Source organism: Cervus canadensis, chromosome X, assembly GCF_019320065.1.
Source record: "Cervus canadensis isolate Bull #8, Minnesota chromosome X, ASM1932006v1, whole genome shotgun sequence".
NCBI lineage: Eukaryota > Metazoa > Chordata > Mammalia > Artiodactyla > Cervidae > Cervus > Cervus canadensis.
The window spans coordinates 138,983,530-139,007,805 of record NC_057419.1 but is presented as its reverse complement, the minus strand read 5'-3'; the positions used below and the strand labels follow the sequence as shown (position 1 = coordinate 139,007,805).

Genomic DNA, 24,276 nt, shown 5'->3' with positions numbered 1-24,276 from the left:
CTGTACTGCTTTCTAGTTTTCTGGCATAGCAAGATATCTTAAGTTCATCTTGCATATTTCCTAACTCAAACCTGAAATATTTCTCTAAGGACCACTGGCTCCTGTTAGTGTGAAATATTATTTAGAAACAACAATATGTTGCTAAATCTGTTCATAAATGTTGAGCTGTTGTTGCTTCTAGGCCTTTTTCAGTGAAGAAAGGTAGGAAAATTTTTATGAAATATAAATCATAAATTTATACTGGTATTTCCACTTCAAATTAAGATTACAAGATTATTACTTAAGTCCATGATTTTTTTTAAGTCCATGATTTTTGACTCGTATCTCTCTCACATGTGCTTAGGATACTGGCTTGTAATGATATTAACAAAATTATTTATTAGCTTTTTCCTACAATATATAGAATTTTAAAATGTCAATAACAATACTAACATGATTATCAACAATAAAACTACTGAATACAGTTTTAAAATTCTTTGCAGTTACTTTTGTTCTTTAAATTATATCCCTTTAGGAATATACAAATATTATTTTAAATCATTTTAAATAACTATTTTCTCTGTATGGTTATGATACCAACTTTATTCATAGTTAGGCTAATTTGCTTCAGGCTGTTTATAAATTTCAGGGATTTATTTTTTCCCTTTTGATTAATTTTTAAAATTATGCAAAACATTTACATGGGTCTAAAATGAAAACGAGGGCTTCCCTCATAGCTCAGTTGGTAAAGAATCTGCCTGCAACGCAGGAGACTCCAGTTTGATTCCTGGGTTGGGAAGAACTGCTGGAGAAGGGATAGGTTACCCACTCCAGCATTCTTGGGCTTGCATTGTGGCTTAGGCGGTAAAGAATTCACCTGCAATGCGGGAGACCTGGGTTCGGTTCCTGGGTTGGGAAGATCCCCTGCAGAAGGGAAAGCCTACCCACTCCAGTATACTGGCCTGGAGAATTCCATGGACTGTATAGTCTATGGGGTCACAAAGAGACACGACTGAGCAACTCTCACTTTCACTTCACTCAAGTGAAAACTGTATTATACAGTACCTTCAAAGAAGTCTTGCTTTCCATCTCTGTAAACCTCATCCCACTCCTTTCCTTCTCCATAAATAATAATTTTACTAGTTTTGGCTTTATGGTTACATTGCTTCTTTTTTGAAATATAAGTAAATAGGCACAAACACATAACACATGCACACACACACCTTTGTGTGTTTATGTTTTTGTTTAGTTGGTCAGTCATGTCCAACTCTTTTGTGACCCCATGAACTGTAGCCCATCAGGCTCCTCTGTCCATGGGATTTCCCAAGTAAGAATACTGGAGTAGGTTGCCATTTCCTTCATATATATATATATATATATATTTATATTTATATATTTATATATATACTGAATTTAAAATTCAGTATATAAAATTCAGTGTATGTATATATATATATATATATATATATATATATATATATATACTGAATTTAAAATTCAGTATATAAAATTCAGTATATATATAAAATTCAGTATATCCCCTTCTCCTATATAAAAGGTAACTTACTATAAACACTGTTCTACAACTTACTTAACACTTAAGTTCTTGCACGTAACAATATATCCTGGCAATAATTCCATGTTAATGTATAGAGCTCTTCCCTTTCCTTCTTATAGTTGCACAGTACTTCACTGTGTGGATGTACAAGAGTTTATTCAACTACTCCCCTACGTGATGCACCCTGGTGTTGTTTCCAGTCTTTACCGCTACTGTGAATAATGCCCTGACAAACAGCCTGTGCATACAGGATTTTGTATTTTCTCAGTATATCTTTAAAATAGATTCCAAGAATTGGCACTGCTGAGATATAGGGCAAATGTATAACAAATTTTTCTCTATGTTTTTCTAAATTTCATTCTGTAAGAATTGTATAATTCTGCATTTCCACCAGCAAGGTATAAGAATATTTATGGAAGGATTTCTTAAGACCTAAAAAGCAGTAACTATTAAGGAATACATTGACAAATTCAGATACATTAAAATTAAAAGCTTCTGTTCATTAAAAAGATCCTAAAGAAAAAACTCACAGAATGGGGAAAGATATTTGTTGTACAAATAATTGATAAAGAAGAGAATCACTAGGAAAATGGGCAAAAGACAGAAAAAGGTGCCTTGCAAAAGAGGAAATACATTGGCTAATAAATACAAGGAAAGTGATCAATATCATAATTCATGGAAATACTAATTAAGAAGGGAATACCATATTGGCAAAAAATAAAAAATAAATACCAATACCACATGTCAGTGAGGTTGTGAAGCAAATACATTGCTGGTAGGAATGTGCAAATCACTATAACATTATCTACTGACACTGAATATGCTCATAATATGACCCATCAATCCCATTCCTACATATATACCCTAGAAGAATTTGAACATAGTGCACCAGGGTATAACAATAAGAATATTTAGATCAGTACTATTTATAATAGCCTGAAACTAGCAAAAATATAAATGTCCATCTAAAAAGAATCAATTATAAAACTGTAGCAAGTTTATATAATAAAATCCTATATTACAACAAAAGTCAGCAAATTTTGGCTACATATGATCAAGTAGATGAATACACTAATGTATATACTCAAAAGTATTTATTCAGTGGCCATTCTGATCCAGGTACTATTCCAGGTTCTTGGGAAACATTGATAAATAATACAAAGATCGCTATCTTCAAAGAACTAAGTGAATTATATGGTATGCTAGAAGGTTATGAGTGCTGTGAAAAAGAAAAAATACAGCAGGATAAGGGATAATTGGAAGGGTTGGGGGTGGTGGTAGGGTTGGTGGCAATTTTAATGTTGGTCTGAGTAGGTCTCATTGAGAAGGTAACATTTGAAAGAAGACTTATAGAAAGTGAGGTAATCTATCATCCTGATATTGGAGTGAGGGCTCCATGGCAGGAGTATGTTTCAAAAAGTTTTTAAAGTCTGAAATTATACAAAGTATTTCTCTGAACACAATGGAATCACATTAGGGATCTACAACTAGAAGAAATCTGGGAAAATATAAATATCTGGATATTAAACAAACACATTTCTAAATAACCCATAGGTCAAAGAACTTCCAAATGAAATTTAAAAATATTCTGAACTAAATAAAAATGAAAACACAACATAACATTTCTGGATAGAGATAAAACAATGCACAGAGCTTTAAACACCTATATCAGAAAGGAGGAATGGTTTCAAAGCTATAACTTGAGCTTCCAATTTAGGAAACTAGAAAAAGAGCACACTGAACACAAAGCAAGGAGAAGTAAGAAAATAATAAAGATTACAGAATCAGTGCAACAGAAAACAGGGGAAATATGGAGAAAAATCAATGAAATCAAAAGCTAGTTCTTTGAAAAGATTAACAAAATGGCAAATTCTTAGCTCGACAAACCAAGAAAATAAGAAGGAAGACAAAAATGACTAAAGTCAAGAATTAAAAGGGAGGGATCATTACCGATACTATACCAATAGAAACAATTAAAAGGGAAAATTATATATAACTTTAGGCCAACAAATGAGAAAGCTTAGATGAGTGGACAAATTCCTAGGAAGATATGAATTACCAAAGCAGTCTTAAGAAGAAAAAGAATAGCTGAAAAGCCTATAATAAGAGAGCTTGAAATAGTGGTCAACAAACTGCTCACAAAGAAAAGTCCAGATTCAGATGGTTTCACTGGTGAATTCTACCAAATATTTAAGAAATAATATCAATCCTGCACACTTTCAGAAAATAAAGGAGGAGGTAATATTTTCCAACTTATCTATTATGTCATTATTACACTGAAACCAAAGTTTAAAAAGATACCACAAGCAAAGAAAAATCACAGGCCAATATCTCTCATGAAAATAGACACAAAAATCCTCAACAAAATATTAGCAAATCTAATCCAGGAACATATAAAAATGATTATGATACACTTGTAAGTGGGTTTATCCCAGGGATGAAAGATTGTTTTAACATATAAGAGCAGTTAATACAATGTCATATTAACAGACTAAAACTTTAAACCACATATTCACTACAGTAGGTGCAGAAAAAGCAGTAAACGGAATCTAACACCCATTCATGATTTTCAAAAAACTCTCAAATAACTAGGAATAGAAGGGAACCTCTTCAATCTGCATGGGGTAGGCACCAAAGATGTCTGCATCCTGCACCCTGGGATCTTTGAAAATGTCGCATGGTAAAAGGGACTCTGCAGATGTGATTGTCACTGATTATGGAGGTGGGCCCAATGTAATTATAAGGGTCCTTACAAGAAGGAGGAAGAAGGGTCAGAAACAGTGGGAGATGTAGGATGGAAGTAGAGGTAAGAGTAATGTGAGGAAGGGGCCGTGAACCAAGAAATGCAGGCGGATTCCAGAAGCTGAAAAAGGCTCCCCTAGAGAATCCCAGAAGGAATACAGCCCTGTGAACATCTTGATTTTAGGACTTTTGACCTCTAGAACTATAAGAGAAAAATTCTGTGTTGCTTTAAGCTGTTGAATTTATGGTAACTAATTACAGCATCCATAAGAAAGTAATATATTTCTAAAGGCATGCACAAAAAATCTAGAGGTAAGATCATAGTTAATGGTTAAAAACTGAATGTTTTCCCCCTAAGACTGGGAACAAGGCAAGGATGTCTCCTTTCACTATCGGTGAAATAAATTACAGAAAATCAAAATAAAGGAAGATACCTTCCATATTCATGGATTAGAATATTCAATATTATTAAAATGGAAATTTCCCCAAAATTGAATTACAGATTCAGTACAGTCCTTATAAAAATTCCAGCAGGCCTTTTTTTTTTTTTTTAGAAAAACTGACAAGCTGCTTCTAAATTTACATGGAAATATAAAGGACCTAGAATAACCAAAGCAATTTTGAGAAAGAGAAACAAAATCGGAGGAATTATACTACCTGATTTTGAAACTTACTATAAAGGTAAGGAGGTTCAGAGTGTAAGGATAGGCATATACATTGGCATACAGATCAAGGGAACCAAACTGAGTGTCCAGAAATAAACACTTATATTTATGATCAACTGATTTTTCTACAAAAAATCTTCCCTGGTGGCTCAGTCAGTAAAGAATCTGCTTGCATTGCAGGAGACCCAGGTTCAATCCCTGGGTCAGGAAGATACCCTGGAGAAGGAAAGAGCAACCCACTCCAGTATTCTTGTCTGGGAAATCCCATGAACAGAGGAGCCTGGTGGCTATATTCCACGGGGTTGCAAGAGTTGGACATGACTTAGTGATTAAACCACTATCACCATTTTTCTGCAAAAATGCAAGGACAATTCAATGGGGAAATAATAATCTTTACAATAAATAATGCTGGGACAACTGGATATTCAAACACAAAATATGAACTTCAATCCTTTATCTTAACACAGAAAAATGAACTTAAAATAGATAATAAATGTAACTGTAAAGGCTAAAACTAAAATATTCTAGAAGAAAACATAGGAGGATCTCTTTCTGACCTTGAATTCAGCAAAGAATTCTTAGATACGATACCAAAAGCACAAGTCATAAAAGAACAAATTAATAAATTGAACTTCATTAAAATTTTAAAAATTTGTTCTTCAAAATACATTATTAAGAAAATAAAAAGAAATAGACTGGAAGAGAGTATTTGCAAAGCATGTATCTTGTAAAAGACTTGCATTCAGAATACACAAAGAACCTTCACCACTCAATACTAAGAAAGCAAACAACCCAATCAAAAACTGGGTAAAAGATTTACAGAAACTATAAAATTCTTAGAGGAAAACTTAGGCAGAAGACTCGATGACACAAATCAAAGCAAGATCCTCTATGACCCACCTCCTAGAATAATGGAAATAAAAACGAAAGCAAACAAGTGGGACCTGATTAAACTTAAAAGCTTTTGCATAGGAAAGGAAACTATAAGCAAGGTGAAAATACAACCCTCAGAATGGGAGAAAATAATAGCAAATGAAACAACTGACAAAGGATTCATTTCCAAAATATACAAGCAGCTCACACAATTCAATGTCAGAAAAACAAACAACCCACTCAAAAAGTAGGAAAAAGACCTAAACAGACATTTCTCCAAAGAAGACATACAGATGGCTAACACATGAAAAGATGCTCAACATTGCTCATTATTAGAGAAATGAAAATTGAAACTACAATGAGATATCACCTTACACCAGTCAGAACGGCCATCATCAAAAAGTCCACAAACAATAAATGCTGGGTAGGGTGCGGAGAAAAAAGGGAACCCTCTTGCACTGTTGGTGGGAATATAAATTGATACAGCCATTATGGAAGATGGTATGGAGATTCCTTAAGAAACTAGGAATAAAACAACCATATGGAGTAGCTTTCTGAGAGAGAGTGTGGAGCAGTGTGGTGCCTGTGAGTGTCCAGCATGGCGTACCGGAGCCAGGGCCAGAAGGTGCAGAAGGTGATGGTGCAGCCCATCAACCTCATCTTCAGATACTTGCAAAACAGATCATGGGTTCAGGTGTGGCTTTATGAGCAAGTGAATATGCGGATAGAGGGCTGTATCATTGGTTTTGATGAGTATATGAACCTCATATTAGATGATGCAGAAGAGATTCATTCTAAAACAACATCAAGAAAACAACTGGGTCGGATCATGCTAAAAGGAGATAACATTACTCTGCTCCAAAGTGTCTCCAACTAGAAGTGATAGATGAAGTGAGAAATTGTTGGGCAAAACCGTTGGGTTTTTTAGGTGTCTTTTGTTAGAGATGTAGTTCTAAAACTTGTATTCATATTATGTTCTGCTCACCCGTATGTTATTACCAGATGACAATAAATGCTGTGGGGCTGTTTTTATCAACAACAACAACAACAACCATATGACCTAGCAATCACACTCCTAGGCATATACCCTGAGGAAACCAAAACTGAAAAAGACACATGTATCCCATTGTTCACTGCAGCACTATTTACAATAGCTAGAACATTGGAAGCAACCTAGATGCCCATCAACAGATGAATGGATAAAGAAGCTGTGGTACATATACACGATGGAATATTACTCAGTCACAAAAAGGAACACATTTGAGTCAGTTCTAATGAGGTGGATGAACCTTCAGCCTATTATACAGAGTGAAGTAAGTCAGAAAGAGAAAGATAAATATCGTATTCTAACACCTATATATGGAATCTAGAAAAATGGTACAGAAGAATTTATTTACAGGGCAGCAATGGAGAAACAGACATAGAGAATAGACTTATGGACATGGGGAGGGGAGGAGAGGGTGAGATGTATGGAAAGAGTAACATGGAAACTTACATTACCATATGTAAAATAGATAGCCAACAGGAATTTGCTGTATGGCTCAGGAAACTCAAACAGGGGCTCTGTATCAGCCTAGAGGGGTGGGGTGGGGAGGGAGATTCAAAAGGGAGGGGATATATGTATACCTATGGCTGATTCATGTTGAAGTTTGACAGAAAACAACAAAATTCTATAAAGCAATTATCCTTCAATTAAAAAACAAATAAATTTATAATAAAAAAAGCAAAAAAAAAAAAAACCTGGGTAAAAGATTTGAATAGACATTTCATCAAAAAAGACATAAGAATGGCTCATAAACACATGAAATAGCATCAAGATTATTTATTACAGAAATTAAAACTAAAATTATATACCAGTATACACCCACAAGAATAGCTGAATAAAAAGTATGCAATAACAATTGTTGGCAAGGATGTAGAGACGTAAGAATGCTCATATATCACTGATGAGAAGGTAAAATGATACTTCTACACTGGAAAACTGTTTGGCAGTTCCTCAAACATTTTTACATAGAGTTTGACCCAGAAATTGTATTTCTGTATGACCCAGAAAATATTAACTCAAGAGAAATGAAAACATATCCACACAAAAACTTGCAAATGAATGTTTATAGCATTGTTCATAATAGCCCCAAAGTTGAAACAACTCAGTATCATGAAGTGGTGAAGGGATAAACAAAAAGTGGTATATCTATACAATAGAAAACTATTTAGCAATAAAAAGGAATGAATTACTGATACATGCTACAACATGAGCAAACTTCAAAAACATCATGCCACCTGAAAGAAGCAAAATTTCAAACATCAAATAAGATTCTATTTATATGAAATATTTAGAAATGACATATTCATAGAGACAAAAATGTAGGGTACACATGGGAATTTATTTACTACAAATCAGTTCAAGGGAATTTTGCAAAGTCAAGGAAAAGTCCTAAAACTGGATGTAGTAACGACCGTACAATTCAATAAACTTAATAGAAAGTACCTAATTGAACACAATAGGTGAATTTCATCATATGTAAATTGAATACACAGAAGAACTATATGAAAAATGTCTTAATGACCTGGATAACTACAATGGTGTGGTCACTCACCTAGAGCCAGACATCCTAGAGTGTGAAGTCAAGTGGGCCTTAGGAAGCATTACTACAAACAAAGCTAGTGGAGGTGATGGAATTCCAGCTGAGCTATTTCAAATCCTAAAAGATGATGCTGTTAAAGTGATGCACTCAATATGTCAGCAAATTTGGAAAATTCAGCAATGGCCACAGGACTGGAAAAGGTCAGTTTTCATTCCAATCCCACAGAAGGGCAGTGCCAAAGAATGCTCAAACTACCAAACAATTGTGCTCATTTTGCATGCTAGTAAGGTTATGCTCTAAATCCTTCAAGCTAGGCTTCAGTAGTACGTGAACTGAGAACTTCCAGATGCACAAGCTGGGTTTCAAAAAGGCAGAGGAACCAGAGATCAAACTGCCAACACTTGCTGGATCATAGAGAAAACAAGGAAATTCCAGAAGAACATCTACCTCTGTTTTGTTGCTAAAGCCTTTGACTGTGTGCATCATAACAAACTGGAAAACTCTTAAAGAGATGGGAATACCATACTACCTTACCTGCCTTATACCTCTTTATGGGGGGAGTAAGGGCCTCTTGAGGAGAAGGCAATGGCAACCCACTCCAGTACTCTTGCCTGGAAATTCCCATGGATGGAGGAGCCTGGTAGGCTGCAGTCCATGGGGTCGCTAGGAGTTGGACACCACTGAGCCACTTCACTTTCACTTTTCACTTTCATGCATTGGAGAAGGAAATGGCAACCCACTCCAGCGTTCTTGCCTGGAGAATCCCAGGGATGGTGGAGCCTGGTGGGCTGCTGTCTATGGGGTCGCACAGAGTCTGACATGATTGAAGCGACTTAGCAGCAGCAGCAGCAAGGGCCTCTTGATGAGAATGAAGGAGAAGAGTGAAAAAGTTGATTTAAAACTCAATATTCAAAAAACTAAGATCATGGCATCTGCTCTCATTACTTCATGGCAAATAGAAAGGGAAAAAGTGGAAACAGTGACAGATTTTATTTTCCTGGGTTCCAAAATCACTGAGGATGGTGACTGAAGTCATAAATTGAAAAAAGCTTCCTTGGAAGGAAAGTTATGACAAACCTAGACATCATATTAAAAAGCAGAGACATCACTTTGCTGACAAAGGTCTGTCTAGTCAAAGCTATGGTTTTTCCAGTAGTCATGTAGAAATGTGAGAGTTGGACCATAAAGAAGACTGAACACTGAAGAATTGATGCTTTCGAACTGTGGTGCTGGAGAAGACTCTTGAGGGTCCCTTGGACTGCAAAGAGGTCAAACCAGTCAATCCTAAAGGAAACCAACCCTGAATACTCATTGGAAGGACCGATGCTAAAACTGAACCTCTAATACTTTGGCCACCTGATAAACAGAGGAGACTCTTTGGAAAAGACTCTGATGCTGGGAAAGATTGAAGGCAAAAGAAGAGGGAGGCAGAGGATGAGATGATTGGATGACATCATAGAATCAATGGACATGAGTTTGAGCAAACTCCAGGAAATAGTGAAGGACAGGGAAGCCTGGCGTGCTGCAGCCCATGGGGTCCCAAAGAGTTAAGAACACAATTTAATGACTAAACAACAACAAAAGCTGCTTTAAAAAATTAAGAAAAAACGAATCAGTTTCATAAAATGTTACAAGAAACAGAATAAAGAAAATATGCTGAAAAATTAAAGAACAATTATATGAATGAAAATATATTTACATTCCAAGATTTGAAGATACATATTATCAATATGTCAATTGCCCTTAACTGATTTCTTTGATGGAAACTCAATCAAAATCATATCAGAGAGAGTATATGTTTGTGTGTGAATGTGTGCGTGTGTGCGTGCATGCGTGTGTGTGTGTGTGTAACTTGATGAGCTGATTCTAACATTTCCATGGAAAAGCAAAGTGCCAAAAGTAGATAAAACTCTTTTGAAGAAGAACAAGGTGGAAGAAATTGTCCTTCTGCTGTACAAGGTATCAAGACATAAAAAAGCTAAACTTATGATACTGATTCTGTAATAGTTAAAAAGATCAAAGGAACCCAGAAGAACACCCATGCATATATGAATACCTGATATATGACAGAGCTAGAAATACTATAACAGTGCAGGGACAATATTTTCAATATATGGTGTTGGGATAGAGGGTTATCTATATGAAAAAAAAAAGAAACTGGAATCCTTATTTCATATTATACATATAAATCAATCAATTTAATGACTTAAATGTGAAAGGAAAATATCATAAAGCTTTTAGAATAAAGGACAGTCTCTTCCTGAGTTTATGTAGGGAAGGATTTATTAATCAAAACACAAAAGCACTAAGGAGAAATGAAAAATTAATAAATTTTATTACATAAAAATGAAGAACTTTTGATTCATCAAAAGATACCATAAAGGCAGTGAAATGAAAAGCCAAAGAATGGGAATAGATAATTTCAACACATATAAGTTGACAAAGAGTAAGTATCCAAAATGATAAAGAACTTGTACAAATTTATAAGAAGTGCATATAAGATTAGAGATGAAATTTGGAGATGGACTATTCATGACATATAATCACAACACTTTTCTAGCATCCTCTTCTCTATAGCAGTACTGGAAGTAAGTAGTAATCACTGAGATCTGCTATATGTATCCTAGGGCTTTGGGGTTGAACTATTGTTGTGATACATGCTTAGTGACCTCTGAAACAAGACTGCATCTGAATATTTAGTGAGTTTGGGATCAACATGTACACATCACTTTACTTACTTATTTTTAAACTTTTTATTTTGTATTGGAGTATAGCCAATTAACTATGTTGTGAAAGTTACAGGTGGACAGCAAAGAGACTCAGTCATACCGCATGTACCATTCTCCCCTAAACTCCCTTCCTATCCAGTTGGCCATATAACATTGAGCAGAGTTCCCTGTGCTGCACAGTAGATCCTCACTAGTTATACACATAGCTATATTTAAAATGAATAACTAACAAGGTATAGCACAGGGAACTCTGCTCAATGTTATGTGGCAGTCCGGATGGGATGGGAATTTGGGGGAGAATGGATCCATGTATTTGTATGGCTGAGTCTCTTTGCTGTCCACCTGAAACTATCACAACATAGTTAATCAGCTATACTCCAAAATAAAATTTTAAAACGTTTTTAAAAAAGAAAAGAGACTGTATCTGGACACAGATACAAACAGATGGAAACATATTCATGCAGGAAAAAGACATTTCTACATTTCCTAAATGGGCAAAAGAACTAAAGAGCCATTTCACAAAGGAGGCCATCTGAATGGTCAATAAATGTCTGAGAAGGTTTCTGACCTCATTAGATATCAAGAAAATAAAATTAAAATCACATTGAAACAAACAACATAGACCTAGAGTCCTGAAAACCAGACACACAGACAGAAAGTCACTTGCACGCACATACACATACACACACAGTCAGGGAAACTGTCCTTAACCAAACTAAATGCAATATGTGATCCCTGATTGCATCCTGGATTTAAAATTGAGAAATCTAATTATAACCTTTTAGATAATATTATTTTAACAGTGTTAAATATCTTAAGAGTGACCATAATACTGTGATAGTACAGGAGGATGTGTTCTTAGGAGATACACAATGAAGTATTTAGGAGTAAAACTTAATGTCTCCTATTTTCAAACAGTTAAGCAATAAACAAACCACAGACATAAAGCAAATGTGGCAAAATGCCAACAGCTGTTAAATGTAGGTGAGGGGTATAGATGTACTATTCTTTCGATCTTTTTCCACATTTAAAATTTTAAAAATAGAAAGCATGGAAATAACACTTTATTAAAGATTAAGAAAATAAAAGGTAATATAAATGAATGCTAAGTGTTCAGAAAGGGGAAAAAGAATACAATAAAATACAAGCAAATACCTATTAGATTAGAGTCTGACAATACCTAGCATGGACAAAGATATGGAGTAACCTGAACCTTCACACATGATCGGTGGAATTTTAACTTGGGACAATTCCTTCATAAAAGAGTTAACATCTATTAAAGCTGAAGATGTGTAAACTCTTCATGCCTTAACTCCACTGTTAGACCCCCAGAAACTCCTGCACATGTGTCCCAGGATACATGTACAAGAATGATCACAGTAGCAGCACGGATACTTACACCACCACAAATGGAAACATCCACATGTCCAGAACCTCAGAATGTAATCTTATTTGGAAATAGGGTATTTGCATATATAATTAGGTAAGATGAGGTCATAGTGGATTAGAGTGGGCCCTAAATTCAATGACTTATGTCTTTTAAGAAGACCATGTGAAGACACAGACACACAAGGAGAATATCATATGATGATAGGAGCAGAGACTAGTGAAATATCTAGAAGCCAAGGATTGTCAGCAACCACTAGAAGCTAGGAGAGAAGTGTTGAGCAGATTCATTCTCACAGCCTCCAGAAGAAACCAACCTTGCCAACTTTGATTTGAACTAGCCTCCAGAACTGTGAAAGAATAAATTTCTGTTGTTTTAAGCCATCCAGTTTGTGGTATTTTGTTAAAGCAGTCCTGGGAAACTAACACCTAAAACTGTAGAAGTGATTTTGGAATTGGGTAATGGGTAGATGTTGGAAGAATTTTAAAGGTGCTTGATAGTAAAAGATCGGTTACCTTGAAGGGACCATTGGTAGAAATATGAATGCTAATAACAGTTCTGGTGAGTGCTCAGAAGGAAGTAAAGAGGACAGTAAAGAAAACTTCTATCAACTTCTATCATCTTAGAGAACACCTATATCATCATGAAAAAATTTTGGTAGAGATATGAACATTAAAAGTACTGCTGGTGAAGCCTTAGAAGGAAATGATGAGCATGCTATTGAACACTGAAAGAAAGGTGATCTTTGTTATCAAGTGGCAGAAACTGGGCTGAATTGAGTTCTCCTGCTGGGTAGAAAGATTAACATAAATGTGAAATTGCATGTTTCAGTTCAGTTCAGTTCAGTCGCTCAGTCGTGTCCGACTCTTTGCAACCCCATGAACTGCAGCACGCCAGGCCTCCCTGTCCATCACCAACTCCTGGAGTCCACCCAAACCCATGTCCATTGAGTCAGTGATGCCATCCAACCATCTCATCTTCTGTTGACCCCTCCTCCTCCTGCCCTCAATCTTTCCCAGCATCAGGGTCTTTTCACATGAGTCAGTTCTTCCCATCAGGTGGCCAAAGTGTTGGAGTTTCAGATTCAACATCAGTCCTTCCAATGAACACCCAGGACTGATCTCCTTTAGGATGGACTGGTTGGATCGCCTTGCAGTCCAAGGGACTCTCAAGAGTATTCTCCAACACCACAGTTCAAAAGCATCAATTCTTCGACGCTCAGCTTTCTTTATTGACCAACTCTCACATCCATTCATGACTACTGGAAAAAACCATAGCCTTGACTAGACGGACCTTTGTGGACAAAGAAATGTCTCTGCTTTTTAATATGCTGCCTAGGTTGGTCATAACTTTCCTTCCAAGGAGTAAGCGTCCTTTAATTTCATGGCTGCAATCACCATCTGCAGTGATTTTGGAGCCCCAAAAAATAAAGTCAGCCAGTGTTTCCCTATCTATTTGCCATGAAGCGATGGAACCAGATGCCATGATCTGTTTTCTGAATATTGAGCTTAAAGCCAACTTTTTCACTCTCCTCTTTCACTAAGAGGCTCTTTAGTTCTTCTCCACTTTCTTCCATAAGGGTGCTGTCATCTGCATATCTGAGGTTACTGATATTTCTCCCGGCAATCTTGATTCCACCTTGTGCTTCTTCCAGCACAGCATTTCTCATGATGTACTCTGCATATAAGTTAAATAAGCAGGGTTACAATATACAGCCTTGATGTACTCCTTCTCCTATTTGGAACCAGTCTGTTGTTCCATGTCCAGTTCTAACTGTTGCTTCCTGACCTGCATACAGGTTTCTCAAGAGGTAGGTCAGGTGGTCTGGTATTCCCATCTCTTTCAGAATTTTCCAGTTTATTGTGATCCACAGAGTCAAAGGTTTTGGCATAGTCAATAAAGCAGAAATAGATGTTTTTCTGGAACTCTCTTGCTTCTTCGATGATCCAGCAGATGTTGGCAATTTGATCTCTGCTTCCTCTGCCTTTTCTAAAACCAGCTTGAACATCTGGAAGTTCATGGTTTACATATTGCCTGGCTTGGAGAATTTTGAGCATTACATTAGTAGCATGTGTGATGAGTGCAACTGTGTGGTAGTTTGAGCATTCTTTGGCATTGCCTTTCTTTGGGATTGGAATGAAAACTGACCTTTTCCAGTCCTGTGGCCACTGCTGAGTTTCCCAAATTTGCTGGCATATTGCATGCAGCACGTTCACAGCATCATCTTTCAGGATTTGAAATAGCTCAATTGGAATTCCATCACCTCCACTAGTTTTGTTCGTAGTAATGCTTTCTAAGGCCCACTTGACTTCACATTCCAGGATGTCTGGCTCTAGGTGAGTGATCACACCATCGTGATTATGTGGATTGTGAAGATTTTTTTAGTATAGTTCTTCTGTGTATTCTTGCCACCTCTTCTTAATATATTCTGCTTCTGTTAGGTCCATAACATTTCTGTCCTTTATTGAGCCTATATTTGCACGAAATGTTCCCTTGGTATCTTTTATTTTCTTGAAGAGATCTCTAGTCTTTCCCATTCTATTGTTTTCCTCTATTTCCTTGCATTGATCACTGAGGAAGGCTTTCTTATCTCTCCTTGTTATTCTTTGGAACACTGCATTCAAATGGGTATATCTTTCCTTTTCCCCTTGGCTTTTTGCTTCTCTTCTTTTCACAGCTATTTGTAAGGACTCCTCAGACAGGCATTTTGCTTTTCTGCATTCCTTTTTCTTGGGGATGGTCTTGATTCCTGTCTCCTGTACAATGTCATGAACCTCCGTCCATAGTCCATCAGGCACTCTGTCTATCAGATCTAGTCCCAAATCTATTTCTCACTTCCACTGTATAGTCATAAGGGATTTGATTTAGGTCATACCTGAATGGTCTAGTGGTTTTCCCCACTTTCTTCAGTTTAAGTCTGAATTTGGCAATAAGGAGTTCATGATCTGAGCCACAGTCAGCTCCTGGTCTTGTTTTTGCTGACTATATAGAGCTTCTCCATCTTTGGCTGCAAAGAATATAATCAATCTGATTTCGGTATTGACCATCTGGTGATGTCCATGTGTAGAGTCTTCTCTTGTGTTGTTGGAAGAGGGTGTTTGCTATGACCAGTGCATTCTCTTGGCAAAACTCTATTAACCTTTGCCCTGCTTCATTCTGTACTCCAAGGCCAAATTTGCCTGTTACTCCAGGTGTTTCTTGACTTCCTACTTTTGCATTCCAGTCCCCTATAATGAAAAAGACATCTTTTTTGGGTGTTAGTTCTAGAAGGTCTTGTAAGTCTTCATAGAACCATTCAACTTCAGCTTCTTCAGCATTGCTGGTCGGGGCACAGACTTGGATTACATGATATTGAATGGTTTGCCTTGGAAATGAACAGAGATCATTCTGTAGTTTTTGAGACTGCATCCAAGTACTGCACTTCCGACTCTTTTGTTGACTATGATGGCCACTCCATTTCTTCTAAGGGATTCCTGCCCACAGTAGTAGATATAATGGTCATCTGAGTTAAATTCACCCATTTCAGGCCATCTTAGTTTGCTCATTCCTAGAATGTCGACGTTCACTCTTGCCATCTCCTTTTGACCACTTCCAATTTGCCTTGATTCATGGACCTAACATTCCAGGTTCCTATGCAATATTGCTCTTGACAGCATCAAACCTTGCTTCTATCACCAGTCCCATCCACAACTGGGTGTTGTTTTGCTTTGGATCCATCCCTTCATTCTTTCTGGAGTTATTTCTCCACTGATCTCCAGTAGCACATTGGGCACCTACCAACCTGGGGAGTTCCTCTTTCAGTGTCCTATTTTTCTGCCTTCTCATACTGTTCATGGGGTTCTCAAGGCAAGAATACTGAAGTGGTTTGCCATTCCCTTCTCCAGTGGACCACATTCTGTCAGACCTCCCCACCATGCCCCCTCTGTCTTGGGTGGCCCCACTCGACATGGCTTAGTTTCATTGAGTTAGACAAGGCTGTGGTCCATGTGATCAGATTGGCTAGTTGTCTGTGATCGTGGTTTCAGTCTGTCTGCCCTCTGATGCCCTCTCTCAAAGCCTACCGTCTTACTTGGGTTTCTCTCACCTTGGACGTGGGGTATCTCTTCTATATTTAGCTGAAGAGATTTCCAAGCAAAGTGCGAAAGATGTAGCCTGGTTTCTCACTGATACTTATAAAATGAGAGAGGAGTGAGTTAAATTGAGTAAGTATCTGTTTAAAAAGAAATTCAGAACTTGATGTGGAGAATTCTGAGCCAATCTAGATAGCCCTAGAAAAAGGGACAATGGTATGTGGCTAGACAAACTTTAGACAAAGTTTCACTGAAGAGATTATGTATGTGACTCATGGATCTAGTCAACCTTATCATCAGAAGCCAGGAACAGACAAGGGATTATCCAGAAAGGATCTGTCAAGAATCCTCATATCTAATGGTGTGGCTCTCTTGACATACATAAGAAACCAAGAAGGTTTATAAGGATTTTATACCAGCAGAAACAGTGCCAGCCTGATGTAAAAGTGACAGAGACAAGCTAAAATGAAGGGAGGTAAAATGAAGCCACAAAACCCAGAGAGGGTGGGGCTGCAGCTGCCCTGGTAGGCTAAGATGATGGAGCTGTCCCAGAGTACCCAGAGAGCAAGGCTACCCCTGGTGACCACAGGACAGAGCACTGAACCCAAAACACTACTCTTAGGCCTTGAAATCTAATGGAATTTGCCCTGCTGGGCTGCTAACTTGCTTTAGAACAGTAACCCCTTCATTCTTTCCTTTCTGCCCTTTCAGAATGGGAATGCTTATCCTATGCTTGTCTCACCATTGCCTAGTTTCATAGGTCTCTGGACAGAAGGGAACTTTGCCATGGAACATACTCAGAGTCCACCATCACCTGATTTAGATGAATTAGATAACGCGATTTCTGACTTTTTGAGTTAATATTTAGGACTTAGATTTGATGCTGAAATGGGTTAAGACTTTAGGGGATGTTGTTATGAGGTGAATGTATTTGCATGTAAGACAAATATGAATTCATGGAGGAGGCCAGAGGGCTGATTATACTGGATTGAATAGTGAACCCTCAAAATTCATGTCCATTCAGCTCCTCAATATGTGACTTTATTCAGAAATAGGGGGTTGATGGATGTATTTAGTTAACATAAGGTCATACTGGATTAGGATGGAACCTAAATCCAAAGACAAGTGTCCTTAATAAGAATGCTGTGTGAAGACATGGCTTCCCAGGTGGTTCACAGAGGTAAAGAATTCATCTGCCAAGCAGGAGACTCGGGTTTGATCCCTGGGTTGGGAAGATCCCCTGGAGGAGTAAATTGCAACCCACTCCAGTATTCTTTGCTTGGGAAATGCCATGGACAGAGGAGTCTGACAGGCTACAGTCCATGGAGTCACAAAGAGTCAGATGTGACTGAGCACTAAGCATGTGCAGACACAGAAACACAGACACACAAGGAGACTGTCACATTATAACAGAGGCAGAGACTACAATGATGCTTTTGCAACACCAAGGAATGCTGGCAATCACCAGAAGCTAGAAGAGATGAAGGATCCTCTTCTAGAACCTTAGGAAAGAGCCTAGCCTTGTCAACACCTTGATTTCAGACTTCTAGCCACCATGAGAGGATAAATCTCTGTTGTTCTAAGCCACTATATTTGTTACGGCAGCATTAGAAAAGTAACAGTGATTTTAGAAAACTCTTCCAAGAAATTTTGTTTTATAGTGAGAAGGCAAAATTATTGATACACACAGTATCAATGAATCTCAAAAACATTATACATTATAACATTGTGTTAAGTTAAAAGAATCTTACACAAAGAATATAAGTGTATGGTTACAGTTATCTGAAGTTCTGTAAGAGGCAAAACTAACCTATAATGGAAAAAAATCAAAATGCCTCTGGGAGAGTGGGGTAAGAGTTACTGAGAAGAAGTATGATGAAACTTTCTGGGAGTGATGGTAATCTTTTTTTTTTTTGGATTTGCAAATATTTTAATTCACAGAAACTCAAGGAGGGGGGTGGGGGTGGGGGCTGGGGCGGCGCACTGGCTGTCCATCAGTCTCTATCCAGGCCTTCTCCAGCCCCCCGCGAGGGGCGACAGCATTCTAAGACATGCAGTGGTGTGCTAGTACCATACAAACGACATGAACTGGACACGCTGGCAGCGGCGGCGGGGCCGCCGGCTCCTTCCCGTCCGGGCCCCGGCGGGGCGGGGCGGGGCCCACAGGGTCCGCACTGCCACGGGGTAGAGGAGGGACAGGTGCTCTGCGCCTTTGATGGGCAGCTTCCTGGTGGTGTAGTAGTGGATGACCTCTGGGACACTGTCGAACGGGGGGCTGTTCTGACCCAGGACGTATTTCTCTTTGGTTTTGGCCAGTTTCATGTGCATGAAGCCCTGGTTGCTCTTCAGGGAGAGGGAGTAGTCGTGTCTGCTGGCCTGGCTGTTCCGGACAAGGTAGCTGCACTCCTTACAGAGGCGCAGCAGGTTCTCAGCGTCGCCCTGCTGATGGCTCCGTGATACCGTATTTGCTTCTCCAGTGGCACAGCAGGATCCACTCTCTCTCCCAGGATCCCACAGAACTCAGGGCCCCCATGTTTGATGGGCTTGAAGCCACCTCTGGGAGCTCGAAGCTGGTGCTGCCAGTCCCGGGAAGGCGAGGGGGATGACTGCCGCCTCTCACTGCCATTAAACTGGGCTGCCAGAGCTGGGATAGTGACCCGGTTCCACTCCCATGGCTGATCGTACTCGTCGGCGGGCCTGTCGTCATCCTGGGGCAGCTTGCTCTCCCGGAGCTGGGGGCTGACCGTGCTCTCTGGGTCCGAGTCCACGCTTTGGCCCTTGGGTTCATAAGGGGTGTCGTACAACTGGATGCCTTTGTGCTTCGACCGGACGCTTTCCTGCTTCTGGAACTCAGTCAGGATCCTCTGGGCCTCATAGGGCTCCATGTAGCCTGCGCTCTCTCCCTTTCCTGCTTTGCTTTTGAGATCATTCTTGGCATCAAAGGGATCCGAGTAGTCATCAGCGATGGTCACCTTGTCCTTCTTGCCGGCACCGCTCTCCTCCGTGGCCGAGGCGCCACACTTGTTGAGTAGTTTCTTGCCGCCGCAGGCCATCGGGCTCCAGGTACGGCCGCCGGAGCAGGTGGCCCCTGGGGGGTCCCCGGCACAGCCTGCGGCACTCTCCACCTTAATGAGGCGATGCTTCGGGGAGATGTAGCGCACTTCGGCCGGGGTGGCAGGCCGCCGCTCGCTGCTGCTGCTGCGGTAGAGATGCGGGGAGCCAGAGGACGAGGACGAGGACGCGGCGGTGCCCTCGCCGGAGGAGGCACAGCAGCAGCCCGCGGCGCCCGACACGGATAAGGCGGAAAAGGCGCGCTGGCTCCCACCCGGCTCCCCGCCGCCGCAGTAGTCCAGGCAGCACATGGCCCGCAATTTGCGCAGCGACGAGCTGGGCCCGTTGTAGGGGTCCTCAAAGTCGCGCTCCTTCTGTGCGTGGTAGGCGCGGATGAGGTCGCTCGTGCTGCCGCTGTCGTTGGGCAGCGATCCCGACGAGGCCGAGAAGCAGGAGGCGGCGGCTGTACCGAAGGACGCGGAGGCAGCCGCGGGGGCCTGCGGCATGGCCTGGGGGGGGCTGCGAGGGCCGCTCGCCTTGGCGCCGCTGCTCGTGGTAGTCGGGCCGCGGTGGTTGCGGGGGACTCTTGGTCTTGCTGTTGCCCAAGCTGAAGTACTTGTTCAGCCACTTGGCCATGGCAAGAGGCCGCCTAGGGCCGCAGCGTGGGAGCCGGGTCCGCCGCCGCGGCCATTTGGGGGGCAGTGATGCCGCCCAGGTCCCTCGGCACCCAGGCCCCGGCCCCGGCGAGGGGTGTTCCGATGGTAACCTTTTATGTGTTAGGTCACACAGATGGAGGTATGTTGAACACGGTCGGTCCAATAATTGTGTGATAACACATCGGTACCTTGAAACTGGCCATTGTAGGAATATGTATATCATGAACTGGCAAATGATACAGATAAGAATCTTTTTTTCTGGAGAGCTGGCTGCTAAATATTTGCCAACACATCACTACAAAGATGTATATACAAGTCAAAAGTCAGCAAATGAATACTTAAGTTTTGTGCATTTCATTGCATGGAAATTTTACATCAAAAGAAAATATATTTTTAGCTAACAATATATATATTGACATATTTAGGGGTACATGTGTTTACACTGGTGATCCATTTAAATAAATCAATAAAGTAAGATGGTTTAAAAAAAAAAGATGGTTTAATAGATGGATAGAGGGATAGACATGTGATAAATCAGTAAAATATTAATGATATAATCTAGCCAGCCATCACTGGGTGTTTGTGATAAAATTCTTTCAACCTTTCTGTGGGTTTAAAATTTTTCATTAAATACTGAAAAAATATTTTCCCATTTGGATATTAAAAATATTAACATATGTACTTTAACCCTATCTTTTTTGGGCTTCAATTTTTATATTTCATTGATTAAACCAATTGCTACTTGTTATGGTATACAGTGAAGGGAGGGAATCTAAACATATTATTTGCTCAAGTAGCAAAACAACTGAAGGGCATTTTTTTTATCACTTTTTAAAAGATAGTTCACAGTAGGAGTATGTACACCATGGACACTGGCAAATGGTACAAATCATGTGAAATTCTTGAAAGGAAAGAAGTAATATTGTGAATAGCTGACTGAGGTCCCTGGGGAGATAAGAGGGAGAGGATCTAGCACAAAGGAATAAATATTAACCTTTGGCAGGAAGGATGTCCCCAGCACTGATTTGAAATGGAAGAAAATGATGGCTAGGATACAGAAATTAGCAGAGTCAGGCAGAAAGTAGATGAAGGTTCTTACTGATGGTATTGTTTCCTTTGAAATAGGAAAGAAGACTACCTGCTAAAAATAATGAAATAGCAGTAGGATAGGAAATAGTAATGAAGATCTAAAATAGCATTTTTAAGGAATGAAACAGAGAGCTGACCAGAGACTAGGAGACATTTCCAAACAAGAAAGAAGGCTCTAGATGATACCAGAGATGACGAATTTGTAGAGGCACTAATCAACACAGTTATACTATTTTTCTTTAGTAGTGCTCAAAATCCATCATGCAGCAATAAAGAAAGTAATCAGTTGGATTGATTCAGGGTTGAGGATTTGCTGGGTGGGTATGATGCACAAAAAAAAAAGAAGCAAGGAAAATGACTCAGTGGCAATAACTTGGGTAAATAATGGATGATGGAGTCTAAGCGAGATGTGGAAGGAAGAGGCAACAGGAAGGGGATGACAGATTGGGAGAAGAAAAAAAGATTAAGGAGCTGGAGATTTTAACTGGGTTGAAAGAATGGTAAAATGATTGTTAAGAGAGTTGTGAGAGCCAGAAGGATAAGAGAAAGGTTATGGAGCAGTATGGAGTTTAAGATTTCAGAAGAAGTATATTTCTAGGGAGACTATATGTTGTTTTCCCACTGATTTAAGGTTAGAAAATGGGATATGTATTACTTAAACATAAATACACACAGTGTTATCTCAAGATACAGTAAAATCACACTTAAAAAAAAAAACAAAAAATCTTTTAAAATCATGTATACAAATGCCATGATCAAGAGCACAGACTTTCATATTAAAAACAGACCTAGATTTAAGTTCTAGCCTGGTTATTTAATAACTGACCTTGAGAAATTCATTCTTTCAGAAGTTCTATTTCATTATCTGTAATATAGATACTATCTTATAGGGCTACTGTAAGGTTTAAATGAGTTAATGTGCAAAATGCTAAGCATAAGGACTAGCACAAATAAGCCCTCAAAATTATTAGCCATTAGGAATTCTCTCTCCAGGTAAGATTAAGTAAGCGTACTTCACCTTGCCTCTCCCACTGAATATAGCTACAAAACTAGAGAGACTACATAGAGTACATGACAACAGTGAAAACTACAAAGCAAAATTTGGAATAGGTAAGAAATTTAGAATTTGAAATAACAAAGAACTCATGCCCAGACACAGCACAATCATAATCAAACTGCTGAAAAGTAAACAGGGTAAAGAAAGTAGAGGAATAAGGACAAAAAGTTTAAAAACCCATAAATTTATGGTTAATTGATTTTCTTTAAAAAGTACCAAGACAGTTTAATTTGGAAAGGATTATCTTTTCAATGAAAAGTGGCAGGACTATTGGACATACATATGCAAAGAGATTAATGTAACCCTAACCTTACACCAGGCTTCCCAGGTGACTCAGTGGTAAAGAATCTGCCTGCAATGCAGGAGACGTGGGTTCGGTCCCTGGGTTGGGAAGATCCCCTGGAGAAAGAAACGGCAACCCACTCTAGTATTCTTGTCTGAGAAATCCCATGCACAGAGGAGCCTGGCGGGCTACAGTCCATGGGGTCGCAAAGAGTAGGACACAACTGAGCATGTACACACACACACACACACACAAACACACAACCTTACACCCTATGTGTAATTCAGAAATTAATTAAAAATGGCTCACAGACCTAAATGTATGAGCTAAAACTATATATCTTCTAGAAGAACACATATGAAGAAAATCTTTATGACCCTGGGTTAGAAAGAAATCTTAGTTACAAGATCAAAAGCAGAAGTCATTAAAAAAAATTAGATTTCATCAAAATCACAAACGCTTAAGCTTCAGAAAATGCTGTTAAAAAAGGTGGTGTCAGTGAAAATGGCAGAGTTAAGAATCTCTTAAAAGAGAACACTGACAGAAACTGTCAAAATCAACTTGTTTTCAGAACTCTGAAAATTAATCAAAGGCTTGTAGTAATCTGGGAAACATCTATTGAAGAAAAATAGCTGAATATCAGTAAGAATGATAAGTTTTATGGCATTTTAACTTGCCTTTTCCTCATCCTTTTTCCCCAGGTCTGTCAGTCAGTCAGTGAGTTCAGTCGCTCAGTCGTGTCCGACTCTTTGCGACCCCATGAATTGCAGCACGCCAGGCCTCCCTGTCCATCACCAACTCCTGGAGTTTACTCAAACTCATGCCCATCAAGTCGGTGATGCCATCCAGCCATCTCATCCTCTGTTGTCCCCTTCTCCTCCTGCCCCCAATCCCTCCCAGCATCACGGTCTTTTCCAATGAGTCAACTCTTTGCATGAGGCGGCCAAAGTATTGGAGTTTCAGCTTCAGCAACAGTCCATCCAATGAACACCCAGGACTAATCTCTAGGATGGACTGGTTGGATCTCTTTGCAATCCAAGGGACTCTCAAGAGTCTTCTCCAACACCATAGTTCAAAAGCATCAATTTTTCGGCACTCAGCTTTCTCCACAGTCCAACTCTCACATCCATACATGACCACTGGAAAAACCATAGCCTTGACCAGATGGACCTCTGTTCACAAAGTAATGTCTCTGCTTTTTAATATGCTATCTAGGTTGGTCATAATTTTCCTTCCAAGCAGTAAGCGTCTTTTAATTTCATGGCTTCAGTCACCATCTGCAGTGATTTTGGAGCCCAAAAAAATAAAGTCAGCCACTGTTTCCACTGTCTCCCCATCTATTTCCCATGAGGTGATGGGACCAGATGCCATGATCTTAGTTTTCTGAATGTTAAGCTTTAAGCCAGCTTTTTTACTCTCCTCTTTCACTTTCATCAAGAGGCTTTTCAGTTCCCCTTCACTCTCTGCCATAAGGGTGGTGTTATCTGCATATCTGAGGTTATTGATATTTCTCCCAGCAATCTTGATTCCAGCTTGTGCTTCTTCCAGCCCA

The 24,276-nt window shown here is 39.4% G+C and overlaps 3 protein-coding genes across 7 annotated transcripts in view; 1 reads left to right on the top strand and 2 right to left on the bottom strand.

Annotated features, from left to right (window-relative positions):
• The window catches only part of RBM41 (RNA binding motif protein 41), a 70,113-nt gene that overhangs the window by 28,193 nt on the left and 17,644 nt on the right, over window positions 1-24,276 (bottom strand). The window lies entirely within an intron of this gene.
• LOC122434812 (small nuclear ribonucleoprotein E-like) lies at window positions 6,416-6,694 on the top strand. Its single transcript, XM_043458534.1, has one exon. The coding sequence runs from the start codon at window positions 6,416-6,418 to the stop codon at window positions 6,692-6,694; it is 279 nt and encodes a 92-aa protein (XP_043314469.1).
• LOC122434810 (SH2 domain-containing adapter protein B-like) lies at window positions 17,855-22,869 on the bottom strand. Its single transcript, XM_043458527.1, is given in 3 exon segments — window positions 17,855-19,029; window positions 19,032-20,157; window positions 20,159-22,869. Coding segments are annotated over 3 exon segments (1,863 nt in total). The 5' UTR covers window positions 20,519-22,869; the 3' UTR covers window positions 17,855-18,652.

What these genes read in the sequence shown, in the direction of transcription:
- LOC122434812 (XM_043458534.1), top strand. Translation starts at nt 6,416, where the DNA reads ATGGCGTACCGGAGCCAGGGCCAGAAGGTGCAGAAGGTGATGGTGCAG.